Source organism: Rhinolophus sinicus, chromosome 15 (assembly GCF_057876585.1).
Source record: "Rhinolophus sinicus isolate RSI-liver-muscle chromosome 15, RSI-T2T, whole genome shotgun sequence".
NCBI lineage: Eukaryota > Metazoa > Chordata > Mammalia > Chiroptera > Rhinolophidae > Rhinolophus > Rhinolophus sinicus.
In genome coordinates this window covers 9,513,654-9,528,212 of record NC_142515.1, presented here as the reverse complement: position 1 = coordinate 9,528,212, position 14,559 = coordinate 9,513,654, and the positions used below count along the sequence as shown (strand labels likewise).

Genomic DNA, 14,559 nt, shown 5'->3' with positions numbered 1-14,559 from the left:
GTACTTTTAATTCCCATTCAGAAATAATTGCAGCTATCATGCCTGCATTTTGCTTGAGCTTTAACTTTGCACTTTATTATTTTAAAGGTGTCCTGATTGTCAGTATCATCTTCCTTAGATCAGGTACTTTTATTTCTACTTCGGAGATAATTGAAATAGGGAAAGACCAAAAAGATTTATTTCTAAAGTTGACTACCATTTTGTAAGGTCACATTACATCTGATTGATTTCTAGTCTTGTTATTCTTGGGTAAAATTGGTAACCTGGGTTGGGAGTATTTTAAAAAATGTACAGTGTATTTAGCTATGTTATTTAAAATTTGCAATGAAACTTGTGTACCCTCGCTTACCGTGTTTCCCTGAAAATAAGATCAGGTCTTACATTAATTTTTGCTCCAAAAGACACATTAGGGCTTATGTTCAGGGGCTGTCATCCTGAACAATCATGTTAGGGCTTATTTCTGTTAGGTCTTATTTTCTGGGAAACACAGTATTAAGAGTCAGTAGAAGTCTCTTGCATTTAAGAAAAAAATGATTGAAAACACTGAGACTTCTTTCTGGCAACCGTAGTCACTGGCACAACATAAGTTAATGGTACTGTATTGCACCAAAATGATGCTGAAACAGCTAGTCTTCTAGGATCAGGTCTTTAACAAATCCTTGTGGGGTACTTAGATTCTCAAATCTCATAATATTAGATACCAAATGCCTACCTTAGAAATACAATCATGCTTCAGTTGTCACTTTTCTTCATTAACATGATGAAATGCTTCTCTCTCTCTCTCTCTCTCTCTCTCTGTATTTTTTTATTTTTTGGCCCCCACCTCTCTCTAGTGCCCAGCATTTGCCCTCTTTTGTTTTCTTTAATCCCGCACTTTCAGATAACAGGGAGCCAAGGATTGTCTTCTGCTCATCTTCTTTGGTGAAAGCTCCTGATCAAGAATAACTTACAGCAATAACACATGATAGACAGCCATTGTTACTGCATCTTTCCCTTTGCTTGTTGGCCCCATTGGGGCTGTACAAGTGAGGAGCACTTCACAAAAAAGCAGAGCCCACTCTTCCTTCACCACAAATTAAGCTTTCAACTTCCAGTGTATTGTCAGGTTTTTAGTAAATGGTGCTGCCCCTAAAGATGATCAGTGTCTGTTCCCAAATAGTTTCACATTTCATGATGGACGATGGAACCACTGTGTGCTTCCGTTTCTGTGCTTGTGAGTGCATTTAGTTCTATACTTATTGCTGCCTTGTTTGTAGATCTTAATCTGGCCCAGCGCTTTGTGTACCTTGTGGTCACACTCAAATTAGTGACCTCTCCACACTCATTAAACGCCAAGATCCTTCATGCACGTAGCTCTGCCACTGTGGGTCTCAGCCCGAGTTTTCTGCGGAGTTTGTCTTTTGGTTATATTTTTAGTTCTTGTTCTATTCTTTATTCTTTTGTTTTAGGATATTTCCTTGCTCTAACTCTTCAGTTGTGGGCCTCGGCTAAATCTCCTAATTTCCAATTTGTTCTTGGATTCCCTGCCTCTCATCTTCAGATGTCACTGCAAGATGTTTTTGTCTTTCTCAGATGGTATATTGCTAAGTTGGATTGTGAAAGTATCCCACAGCCTATTTTACCGCCAAAGCACATTCACCACATCCTCATCCTCATCTTCTTCCTTGTGGTCGTTGGTGGACAAAATAGACCCATCAGTGTCAGATTCGTTTGTCCAGTGATACCCTTTGAGCTTCATCCTACAGGACACTGAAAGGTTCTGAAGATTGCCCATCAACCCAGGTCTCATTGGCTGAGGTGCTGCCTTCCCTGTGTTGTTTGTGGCACCATGTAAGCTAGTGCCTGGTGGAGAATGGTTGTGTGTGTCAGGTCTTCAGGACAGACACTGGCTTGGGTCTAAGGAGAGCTGGTCAGGGAGGTCCATTGCTCACCAGGACAACAGGAGTGGCTGAGGGAATGATGTATTGCTTGTCAAGATGGGGAAGCTGGCCAGGGAAGCACAGACTTGTGGGATTTGTCTGTGGCTGCTCCTCGATGACAGGGGCAGACTGCCCAGGTTTGAGACTCTCCATTCTGCTCTTAGAGGACCTCCTCTAAGTTGACCACACCAGAGGTGGTTGTGTCTGACAGTGGTTGAGGCATTGGCTGCTTGCTAGCTTTTCTCTTGCCTTTGCTAGTCCCTACTGTTACTGCTTTACTAGAAACGACTTCCTTTGAAGCTTTGGGATAGAGGGACATGGATAGAGTAGGTAGTGAAGCTGCGGCTTTGGAACCAGTAACTTCTCAGGCCATGGCCTGCCTACCCAGAGTCCTGGCACCTTTGTTTTAATGGGAGGCACCTTATCACCCTGTGGCTGGCCCCAGCGTAGGCCCTGTTTAAGAGGCATAGGTGGCTTGGGGGTTTAGGTTGGGCTTTGGAGGAACTGGAATAGGAGCTACCAGTGTTTCACAATGGTCTTAAGTCTTCTCATGTGCCCTTTCTTCTAGAGGTAGTGCTTTTTCAGATTCAGAATTATTACCATCTTCAGATTTCACTTCATTTCCTCTTAGGTGGGTTGTTCGCTGGTGGATATCATTTGAATTTCCAAAGTTATCTGTGTATCCCCATCTGGAGTAGACAGTTCTTTAGGACTCCCCTTCTCATCAGCCCCTCTCTACTTTGTCTTGTGGGTATTATCCTTTCGAATACTGCTAAGATTTCTTTCAATTTGCCACTGGTATTGTCTTCATTTGCAAGGCTTAAAGATTTTCCACCTGGTGGATAGTTTTTTTTTTCTTTCTCTTGAAGGGAGATGTTTGGAAACCTGCTCTTGGGCTGAGTTTGCTCTAGAACCTTTGTACAGTATATTAACTGAGCTGGAGATGGGGACCTAGAGCAGGTGGCCCCTGATGGAGGACAGCAAGAGGTAGCTGTGGGAATATCTGCGGGGACTCAGGTCCTGGGCCCAGCCATGGATGGGCTCAGCTCCTCAGGCTTGGGGGCTTCAGCAGCTGGCACCTGCCTGCGTCAGCCATCTACTCCTGGGCTGTGCGTATAGTTTTTAAAAACACCTTTATTGAGATATAATTCATATGCCATACAATTCACCCATTTAAAATGTACAATGCGGTAGTTTTTAGAATAATCACAGAGTTGAGCAGCCATCACCATGGTCAATTTTCGAACATTTTTATCATCACAAAGAGAAGCCTCATTCTCTTTAGCTGTCACTCCCCTATCACTCACACCTCCTTTCCTCAGCAACCGCTAATCTACTTCTGTCTCTTTGGATATGCCTCTTGTGGACTTTTCATATAAATGGAATCATGTAATACATGGCCTTTTGTGACTGATTTCATTCACTTAGCATTTTTTTCATGGTTCATGCTTGTGGCATGTTTAAGAACTTCATTCCTTTGTACAGCTGACTCGTATTCCGTTGATGGACATGCCACATTTTGTTGATGGGCATTTAGGTTGTTTCTACCTTCTGGCTGTTAACAGTTAGTGATTCTGTGAACACTTATATACAAGTTTTTGTTTGAACACCTGTTTTTCTTTTGGATATAGACCTAGGAGTGGAAATTGCCAGACTATGCGTAATTCTATGTTTAACTTTTGAGAAACCACCAAACTATTTTTCACAGTGGCTGCACCATTTTACATTCCCACTAGCAATGTGTGTGGGTTTCAGTTTTTTCATATCCTCACCAACACTTGTTATTTTCCATTTTTTAATTGTAGTCATGCTAGTGGGTGTGAAGTGGTATCTCACAGTGGTTTTGATTTGCCTTTCCCTAGTGGCAGATGATGATGAGGATTTTTTCTTGTGCTTTGTTGGTCATTTATAAATCTTCCTTAGAAAAATGTCTATTTAAATCCTTTGCCCATTTTAAAAATGGGGTTGTCTTTTTGTTGTTGCGTTGGGCCATGTTTTCTGTAAATACAAGTTTTACAGGAACCAGGGCTTGGATGAGGATGAAGCAAGTGAGACAGTGTCGTACAAGTGCAGGGTCAGACCCTATCTTTATTTAAAATGTTGATGTTTTGTTCATCATGATATTTTTGCATGAATTTTGATTTTTGAAAATATTGCACTAACAATTGATGGCTGAGTTTTTTTGCACCCTCTTAAACATTGCGCCAGAAACCAGTGCCTCACTCGCCTCAGTGCAGTGCCAACCCTGTTTAAATATCTGGTAGAATAGGTTTGGACAAGCAGTTTGAAAACAGTCTTATTCTGGGCAGCAGGAATGGCTGCTGGTCCCTTTTTCTTAACCTCCCCGCACTCCAACCGGAGCTGTCCAGCACAGCTCTGCACTGGTTGCTTGGTTTCTGCCTTCCTTCCAGGATCTGCTTGGAGCTTCCCCAGTGCCCACTCCCGGCCCCAGGCCTTCTTCTCTTCAAACACTGAGCAGAGTGGTTTATTTTCCCCTAGACAGCCTCTGACACCTACAAACTGAACCTTTCCAGCTACTGTGTCCTTTCCCTTCGACTCCCTTGCGCCCCCAGTTGCTGCAGGAAAAACTCGGAGTTGAATGGCAGCCCATTAGCTCCGGTGGTACGCCGCAGGCGGGAGGAAGGATCTTAAAAGTGAACGGAGATCGCGCATTGTCCAAGCGTCCTTCAGCGTGTCCACAAGGCCCACTCTTTATTTTGTCCCACGCTATTTAAGCCGCTTTTTCTATACCGAGAGTGGAGTACCACTTCTCTACCGGTTTTAGTAGAGCAGCGAGGCTGCCCCATTCTCATTTAGGCACGTGACGGTTCAGGGCACAGATGGGCATGGTGCCGCAGCCCGCCCGCCAGGATCCCCTCTAGCAGTGGGGTCAGCCCTTCACTAAGACGCCTATGAACTCTCGCAGGACACGTCGGGGTCTCCCGGGCCTGCGGCCACCTCGGAGCCCCTCCCCGCAGGACTGGGGTCCCGGACCTGCCGCGCATGCGCGCTGGGCGCCTGCCGCGGTGGAAGTGGGCGGCCCGAAGCTAGACGTGTTCGTGGGTGTGACTTGGCGCGGCCACTCTGCAGTTGCCGCAGTCAGTGCAGTCGCTGCAGGCGTGAAGTCGAGTGCAGGTTTCTTTGAGCTTTGACTCATCGACGGACGGACAGACTGACGGACTGACGAGATGCCGCGCTCGCACAGGCCTCCCCCGACCGCTCAGCGGTCCGCCCACGCCGCGGGCAGCGCCGCGGAACCCAAGCCTGAAGGCAGCAGCCTGGCGACGACTTTCAAGATTTTTCTCCTTTTTGCCGGACTCATGGTTAAAGTTCCTGTTGGGTTATATTTTTCTTGTAAATTACTCCTTTTCCAGAGTCTCCTGTTAATGTCCCCTGACGACAGTGGCTTTTACGCCACCATTGTTGCCGTGGTCGGGCTGCATGTGGTCCTGTCTGTGTTTGTCTTCGTTGTGTGGAAGGAAGGCTTGCCCGATTGGCGGGAAAACAAAAACGACTAGAGCAACTTTTCTTTCGGCGCTGCAAATGCAGGGGGTGGGAAGTACCTAAAGGGGTGTGCTTTTCTTGTATATGGGGAAAAAAACAAAACCAAAAAAGTGCCCTTTTTGGTTTGTTTATGGGGGAGGGTGGATGGGGAGGGAAATTAAACATTTACTGCAGCTAAAACTTAAGTAAAAATGAGGGCGGGGGGCAGGGCGGGGAGGGCTGACATTTTTCTCGACTGCCTGTTACGTGCCAAGTGCTTTCTTTAAGGGCATAATGTTTTTGACTGAAGATCATATCTGACTGATGTACATATTAATGCCGAAATAGGGATCTAGGCTTAAGTAACACTAATTAATAGTGTGATATTTTTCATATGAAAATGTGTCGTGATGTAATTTTTATGTCTTGGCTCAAGCAACAATTTTCAGAGTGCATGTAAGTATCAGTACGCAAAACTAAATTACATTCTACAAGTGCTGTTCTATATTCTTGCTGAAGCTGCCAGGATAATTGAATTTTTCCCATTGATTCGTGCTCATGTTTTGGATCAGTAGGTGTGTATTATCAGGTCCTGGCATCTTCTCTCATTCTTTGTATTTTGGGGTATATTGTTTTAAGTGAAAATTGAGAATTTGTTATTTTAAATTAAGACTATTGGGGTTATGCTGCAACAAGGTGCTGATGTAAAATACTGCAGTTTAATGTTTTGGTAAATTTTTCTCTACTGGTTAAACAATCACCTCATTCTTCCACAGACTAAAATAAATACGTGACTTAAATTCCATCTACCAATGACTTCTTCTGTTTGTTTTCAGTAGCATTTTGATTAAGTCTTGGCTAATAGGTATGAAAGTCTAAGGCAGGATTATCCACTCCTATAATGGAATCTTGAGACCAATATAAGAATGCAGATTAATTTCCACCTTTTAATGTTAGATTAGATTAACATTTTTTGTATTCAGATTCTGTCATCTGTTGACTATTTGTATGTTTTATACGTTGCCCATTTTCTTATTTGTAATCTTACAAAGACGTGTATTTTACTGTAGTTTTTGGTTTAGTGGTTCACCAGCACATCTAGTTTCTAACGTTTATTTTGATAGAATGGAGGTAAAATTTGGCAAAATGGACTTAAAATAAGGAAACGTTTGCTTGTGCCTTAAAAATTATAGTAAGAAAAATGCAAAGTAGCTTGGGCTTGGTTCCATTTTTGCACATAGATGTTATATTTATGCAAAATTCTTTCAAAGGATGCATTCTACATGAGTGTAAAAAATACCCTAAATATACAGTGTCACTTCAAAGGTTATGTCGTGTGAGCTAATCTAAACAATTTCTCCCTTCTCAACTTAAAACGTTTTTCTTTTTTCCCCAATTCCTGCCCCTTTACCATAGTCTACTCCCCAGCCCACCCCCTGCCAATTATCCATTTCCCCTGACTTCCATTCCCCCTCCTCCTTGGTTACCTCCCCTGAGAAGAGACCGCTCTTCAACTCATCCTTCCCTCTACCTATACCCGCTTCCCACATTGGATCCCTTTTTCTTTTTAAATTTGTAAATGGATAGATTGTATACATTTTTCATTAGTAAGATGCATTGATTTCCGCCCGCGCCCCACCCCCCCACCCCCGCCATCTTTTATCATAAGTGTCTGTCCTGTAAAAATAAGCTTGGCAAAAATGTAGATGAAAATAAAAACATTTAATTGCCTATGTCACGTTTGTTTATTAGCCTCATTGATGCTACTCACAGAGATGTGGATGTGCTGTTACTGCTTTCTAACTCTGCCTACTACGTGGCCTAGTAAGTTGCTTATTGATTTAAAGCTTTTAATTTTGTTTTAAAATCAGAGTAAATTTCTTACAGAATTCATAACAAAAAAATTTAAAAATCTGGTTTTGTTACATATTTTAAGAAATGTCATTGAACCCCTTTACCTTACACAACTGTCACATCACTCAGACTTCCTTTTATCAATTTGAAAATGTGATTTTAGTTATCAGTTTATATTTGTTTAGCATTTAGTACTATTTCCTGTATATCGCCCAGATTTTGATGTACTCCACATATTTTTATTAATGACCATATATCATTTTTTATTACTATGCCATACTGTTTTCCTGAAAATAAGACCTAGCCGGACCATCAGCTCTGATGCGTCTTTTGGAGCAAAAATTAATATAAGACCCGGTCTTATTTTAATATAAGACTGGGTGTAATATAATATAGTATAATATAATATAATAATACCGGGTAATATAATAAATTAATATAATATATTAATTTTTGCTCCAAAAGATGCATCAGAGCTGATGGTCCTGCTAGGTCTTATTTTCAGGGAAACACGGTAGTTAAATGTTTCCCCATTGTTAGGTATTGAAACAGTTTTTTTTTTCCTATTGTGAATGATACAGCTATATATAGATAATTATGCATGTGTACACAAGCACTTCTCTTTGGTTACAAGGTTATCATTTTGGTTACATCATTTGGTTATGATGATGAATTATATGACTTGTGGTTTATTGCCAGATTATCTCCAGAAATACTAATTAAAAATGCCACTAGCAAAAATGCAAGTACTTCCTCATAGCCTTGCCAGAATTGAGTTTTCTTTTTCTAATGTTTACTTTTTTTTTGGCCTTGTGTGAACCATCATTTTTTAGTCACAGGCCCAGGTGCTTATTGGCATTGATCACAAGCCTTTTTCCTTCTTGATTTGGTTATCAGATTCATCTGTTCTGCTATTCACAAATACATAACTTCGGTATATATGTCTCTTGTGTTTTTTGCCTTTCTTTTAGGTTAAGTGTCAGGTTTGTTGGGTTTTGTTTTGTAAAAGTTTTTATAAAAATGAAATTATTTTTGCTTTGTAATTGATTTCAGTTTAAGATCTATAATCTGGTTTTCCTTTAGCTATTGAACTATGTATATGGAAGATTTTAAATGCATAGTAGTTGCTACTATTATACCTCAGCTGACAAACCAAATATGCTTTTGATTTTAATCCTATTTTTACTTCTTTTCCCTGTATCTAGTTATGATGATGAAGTTGATAAAGTAAGCCAGTATCAACGACTAAGTCTAGAAAACCTGGAAAAAATAGAAATAGGTAAGTTTTAACATACTAACAAATCATTGAAAGCAGTTTCTTCCAAGTGTGGTCAAGTTATTTATGCAACTGATATAACATCTTATTAGAACCAGAAAGGGATATTGATATTACAAGTAGTCTATGTCTTAGGACTCGCTTCTGTTGTTTATATATTAGTGATGGATATGACCTAATAATAAACAGGCCTTGTGCAGACTAACCCAGGGATCAAGAAAGTTCAAATATTTGAGGCTGACGAAGTTTTTAGTCTCATCAATCCAAATTGTCACAATGTTTGTATTTTATGTGCTCTTGTTTAGATTATGACGAAAAATGTGCTAAATACCTAATTGAGGAATGTGTTGGTCTTTTGAAGATATAGAAGAAAGTAAATGTTATGTGAAAGATTTACACATACTCATTTGGTTCTTTAGGTCCTGAACCCACCCTTTTTGGTAAGCCAAAATTCTCCTGTATGCGATTGCACTACAGATACAAAGAAGCAAGTGGTTATTTCCACACACTGAGAGCTGTAATGCGCAATCCAGAAGAGGATGGAAAAGGTAATGAAGAGATGAAATTACTGAGTGATAACTTTTTATCTGCTTTTATAAGCCCAAATGGAATTGGGGGCAGTATATACCATTACCAACTGAATGATCTAGAGAAGTAACTTTGTGATTTGAGCCCTTGAAATAGCAACTTTGTTCGCAGCAATGCAGAGAGGTTATTGGAACTGATGGTGTAGTTTGGGGCAAGGGAATCTATAATGGGAATTCTCGTGTATGGCCATCTGGATGCCAGGGCTTTTCCTGCCACATACGCCTCTCGTGGGTACTAGTAGTCAGGGATCATGCCTGTCTTGTGCATGGCTATTGCCTTGGCATCCAGCAGTGTTTGGACAAACAAGAGTTAGAATCAACTTTCAATTCTACTTGATTTGGTTCTTTTGCTCTTTATTTACTCTTCTGTTAAAATTGGTTTTAGAACACTCTGAATTAGTGGGGGAGAAAGGGGAATAATGAATAAGTAGCAGTTTTCTGTAAATTGTAGCAAATATATTTGTATTTAAGACCACCAATTTCATTTACGGTTCTGAGTTAGAACTGCTGTTTTTTCAGCATCTTTTTTGGAGAAACTGGCAAGTGGTTTCTGTTTGGGTTTCAGATACCCTTCAGTGCATTGCAGAGATGCTGCAAATCACCAAGCAAGCCATGGGATTAGATGTGCCTATAATCGAGAAAAAACTTGAGAGGTAAGTATACCACTTTGATTTTCTCTCAAGAATCAAAGTATTATTACCCAAAGTCTTACTTCTTTAAAAGTATTTGCAAGACATTGGTGGGAAGGGAATCACATTATGGTAATGAGTTGGTGTTTAGAGAGGAAGTGTCAAATTTCTGTGGATGAAAAAGTAAACCTTTTGTTAAAATTATGGCCACAAGTGACATATTTTAAAACTTATTAAATAAACTCTGAAGGGAGGGAGCACTCAAATTTAAATAACTTTGTAGAAAAAAATAGTATTTTAAACATTAGGTTTTTGAATTTGGGGGAAATAATGCTCGTAATCATTATTTTACATTTAAATTGGTGGATTTTTCATCTAACGAGGACTCATGGTCCACATTCCACTAAAGAGAGCCATTTGGTCATCTAGTGAAAAATCGTGCAGTCTTTTGATCAGAGAGAATCTTTTCAGTAGGTCTTTAACATGGTAGTTTTATGCATGACCAAGTGCCGTACATACCGACATATTCCATACATACTGTACACAGCATGGACTTTTTACATGTATAGCTGTCCTGAAGAATGCCAAAGGAGAACATACGAAGTTTAGTTATGTTGAATGTCCCAAACCTTTTTAAATTCAGGTAACCCACAGGAAACATAAGGAATCGGAATTCATCCCCCTCCTACCTCTACCCGAACTCCGCGCAGTTGGAATGTGTGTAGACGGCTTTATTGAGGTTTAGATTGTGGATGTGGTAGACCTGTGCCACTTTACATGGTAGCCACTCACCACGTAAGGATGTGGAGCCTTTGAAATGAGACTAGCCTGGATTCTGGTGTGGGGTGTTTGGCTTTGAGGAAGAAAGTTAGTCTCAGAATGCACACAGACCCACAAGCTGAGGCTACCTGTTGGGAGGCTTCCCTCCCTTCTTCCTCTCTGAATGTCTAGAATGCAGTTGAAGGAAATCTGGAATGACAGTGATCAACTCTGAAGACGAAAGGTTTGGGTGAAAAGAATTACACATAATTAATCCAATTACCAGGAAGAGCAGTCACTGAGCAGGATTAAGGTAGTTTGCACAGGGGGGCTCTCCAGCGCACCTGGCGGCCTGCTTGAGGAGGATGAGGACACACGGGAGCTGTCTGGCCTGCTTGCTGGACTTGGGGTTCAAGTCACGCAGTGCAACGAGGCCGTCCGCTCCCACATATTGCTGGGAACAGCTCATCGGTGTTGTCCACAGAGGCTTCTGCTACTTCCCTCTTGTAAAATACTACGCATTGAGTTTAAGGGATTTAGTATGAAAAAGAATAAGATATATTTCATCTTTTAATACTGGTTATATCCTGAAATGACTATTTTGTATATACTGGGTTAAGTAAGTTCATGTCATGTTTTTAATGTGGCTGCTAGAAAATTTTAAATCACACCTACAGCTCACATATTTCTGTTGGACACTACTGTTCTAGTGTCAACTCCAAGGGGTTATCAATGCACTGTTTTCAAGAAACGGGCCAATTTTAAAAAGACTTTTCACTTACTTTAATAATTGGAACTGGTATGTTGAATTCCATGGGGAATTAACTTTTTTCTCTTCTAATTTGTAGGAAGAGCAGTAAACCTCATGAAGACATCATTGGCATCAGATCTCAAAACCAAGGCTCTTTGGCCCAGGGGAAAAACTTTTTAATGAGCAAATTTTCATCTCTAAATCAAAAGGTGAAACAGACTAAATCCAATGTAAATATTGGCAACCTACGAAAGCTTGGAAACTTTACAAAACCTGAAATGAAAGTTAACTTTCTAAAGCCAAACTTAAAAGTAAATCTTTGGAAATCAGATAGTAGTCTTGAAACCATGGAAAACGCAGGTGTGATGGATAATAAAGTCCAGGCAGAGTCTGATGGAGAAATGTCTTCAGATAATGACTCATACCACTCGGATGAATTCCTTACAAATTCCAAGTCTGATGAAGACAGGAAGCTAGCGAATTCTTTGGAGAACGTCGGGCCGATAGACTACGTTCTTCCTAGCTGTGGTATTATTGCGTCAGCACCCCGACGAGGCAGTCGATCCCAGTCTGTCAGTAGCACCGACATGAGCATTCATGCTCCTTCAGAGATCACTGTTGCTCATGGAAGTGAGTTTGGAAAAGGCTATGAGTCTCCTTTGAAAAAAAGTCCTTCTGCTGACAACATACACATATTGAGTGGCTTTGCCAAGCCTATGGATATGTACTGCCACAGATTTGTCCAAGATGCACAAGACAAAAGGACCCAGCTATCAGAAACCAGATCTGCTTGTCAGCAGGTTAGTGAGGAAGGCAATCAAATGGCCGACCAAGCTTCTAATGAAGAAACTCAATCTGAATCAATGGAACAGATACCTTCTCGACCATCTCAACTAGATGTGTCTTCTTCTGCAGCAGGCCCACAGTTTTTGTCTGTTGAACCAGTTGTATCTCAAAAGACCCCCGACTCTGGATCCAGCATGCTTGAACTTGAGACAGGGCTCCATGTAACTCCTTCTCCTTCAGAGAGCAGCAGCAGCAGAGCCGTCTCTCCCTTCGCAAAGATTCGAAGTTCCATGGTCCAGGTTGCTAACATGACCCAAGCTGGGTTAACCCAGGGGATAAATTTTGCAGTGGCAAAGGTTCAGAAGAGCCCTGCAGAACCTGAAATGGTTAATGAAGTCCAGCAAAATGAACTTAAAAATATGTTTACACAGTGCCAGACACGAATAATTCAGATTTAGTTTTTAGCCACAAAGAATCCTTCTGTGGCTTTTAATCGAAAAAAAAAAATGAATTCACATATTAGGCTATTTTAACCTGTACTGTCTTTGAATCTAGGGATCACAAATTCTGTTTATTGGGAAAAGTTTTAACGGGAGTGTAAACCTGAGATTTCCAAATTTGAGTGTCAGAAGAACAGAAGTGCGTCATCCTAGAACATGTAGACCTGAGTAGCGTATACACTACAGAGCGGTTTGTCTCTTTGAAAGTAATTCAGAAATAGTTAACTTTGAGACATAATAACCTGAACCTTTTTTGGAGTGGGTGAGTGGGCTGAGTAAAGTACACACAAAGGAGGGTCATGGATAAATTTAGAGGATTAGTGTTATTTATAATTTTTGTCAGTTCATTTCTGGGTATTACCTCACAAGGTAAATACATTTAGTTTTTAGAGATTTTAAAGTATTACTAGTATGGAGAAGCATTTGAATATAAAAAATGATTGGTTTAATTTTGATGGCTCAACCGTTCCCTATGAAAAGTTGAGTTATTGGCAGTACAGTCAAGAAATATATGCCCATTTGATCCTAATTTCCCCCCATTCTACTTAAACAACTTTAAAATTTTCTGCCACCTTGTACACCCTGAAGTCTAGGAGGATTAAGACTTGTCAGTTATAAAACCTGAGACATCAGATGTGAATACCAGCACCTATTAATCTTGCTGTTTTCAGGTAAGAATGTTCATTAATTGGATATTGGTAATTCTTGAAAGCTCTCAAGGTTTAATTTTTTTTGTAGGGGGCATTCTTTCCCATCTTGTATAGACTATTACAACTGTTGGAAATAGTTTGAAGCACGATTGTGCTAAAATTGGTTTTATGACTAACCCTGACCACATGGAACCAGGGCTTCTGTAAGCCCCATACATTAAGGAAGTTGCATTCTTCATTCCAAACAAGTATTGGTTTGGTATCTTTAGAGCCTTACTCTGTTGAAGTGATTCTCAGCTAAACATGTCTGTTGTAACTTTGATAAGTATTTCCACTTTTGTTATTTATATATTAGTGGTATCTTTTTGTGTGTGTGTGTGAAGTGTCAAATCTTGTAACTATTTAAAAATAAAATACCATTGTAATTTAAAGTGACAATGTATGAGAATTCCTTCAATATCTTAAAGATAATGGTTTGATTTTTAAATCAAATTGAAGAATTCATAATAAGCAAGGTAAGTTTTCTGTAACTGAACACTTGGTCCCAGACTTCTAAAAAAAAAAAAAAAAAAAAAAACTTGACTCTTGAAGTGTTTTCATGACTTTAAAAAGGTTAAAATGGATCACAGAACATCAAATTTTAAAACCCAAACACTGAAACTAAATGTGTTATCCTGCTCTTATCAGTTTTCTTGAAAATACTGTGGCCGGCCCAGTGGCTCAGGTGGTTGGAGTGCCGTGCTCTTAACGCCACTCTTAATGCTGCGGTTGCTGGTTCGATTTCCCACATGGGCCAGTGAGCTGCTCCCTCTACAGCTAAGATTGTGAACAACAGCTCTCCCTGGAGCTGGGCTGCTGTGCCAGCTGATGACTGGGGGGAGCACAAGGCTCATAATACCATCATGGGCCAGGGAGCTGTGTCCTACAAACCAGACTGAGAAACATCGGCTTGAAGGGGGGGGGAGGGTAAGGCGAAATAGGGGGGGAAAAATACTGTGCCGTGACATGAGAGAAAATATAAACCAAGTCCTGTAATAAAATAATAAAATGTGTTTTAATTGTCACCCCAATAAATTAAAAAAAATGTTTTAAATTCCACAGAAATTATTAGTTTCATTTTTGAAAACTAAAATTGAGAAAGCAATTGTTTAGTTCCAATCAGAGTGTCTGTTCAGTTTTAACATCGACAAATCTTAACTGTTCCCGTGCGTAGCAAGGGAGCAAAGGTTTTTCTGAGCCCAGAGTTCTAGCTCTTCCTACCTGCGTGGGACTTGAGGATGACACCATGCCGCACACCTTCCATACTTAAGTTTACATCTGCTAATGGTTTTCCACCAAGAGGACACAGGATCTCGTCAACACAGA

At 40.4% G+C, this 14,559-nt stretch overlaps 1 protein-coding gene across 6 annotated transcripts in view; it reads left to right on the top strand.

Annotated features, from left to right (window-relative positions):
- INPP5F (inositol polyphosphate-5-phosphatase F) overlaps window positions 1-13,625 on the top strand; it is a 75,745-nt gene extending 62,120 nt beyond the window's left edge. For 2 of the 6 annotated variants that reach the window (XM_088791829.1, XM_088791830.1), the window contains exons 15-19: window positions 7,155-7,226; window positions 8,462-8,535; window positions 8,952-9,080; window positions 9,685-9,772; window positions 11,356-12,643. In XM_088791829.1, coding sequence (XP_088647955.1) covers window positions 7,155-7,226; window positions 8,462-8,535; window positions 8,952-9,080; window positions 9,685-9,772; window positions 11,356-12,502 — 1,510 coding nt within the window. In that variant the 3' untranslated portion in view covers window positions 12,503-12,643. Of the gene's footprint in view, window positions 1-5,020; window positions 5,859-7,154; window positions 7,227-8,461; window positions 8,536-8,951; window positions 9,081-9,684; window positions 9,773-11,355 lie in introns of those variants that run through there. The other 4 variants (XM_019725299.3, XM_019725297.3, XM_019725298.3 and 1 more) reach the window with 4 other exon arrangements.
- Window positions 13,626-14,559: the final 934 nt, after the last annotated feature.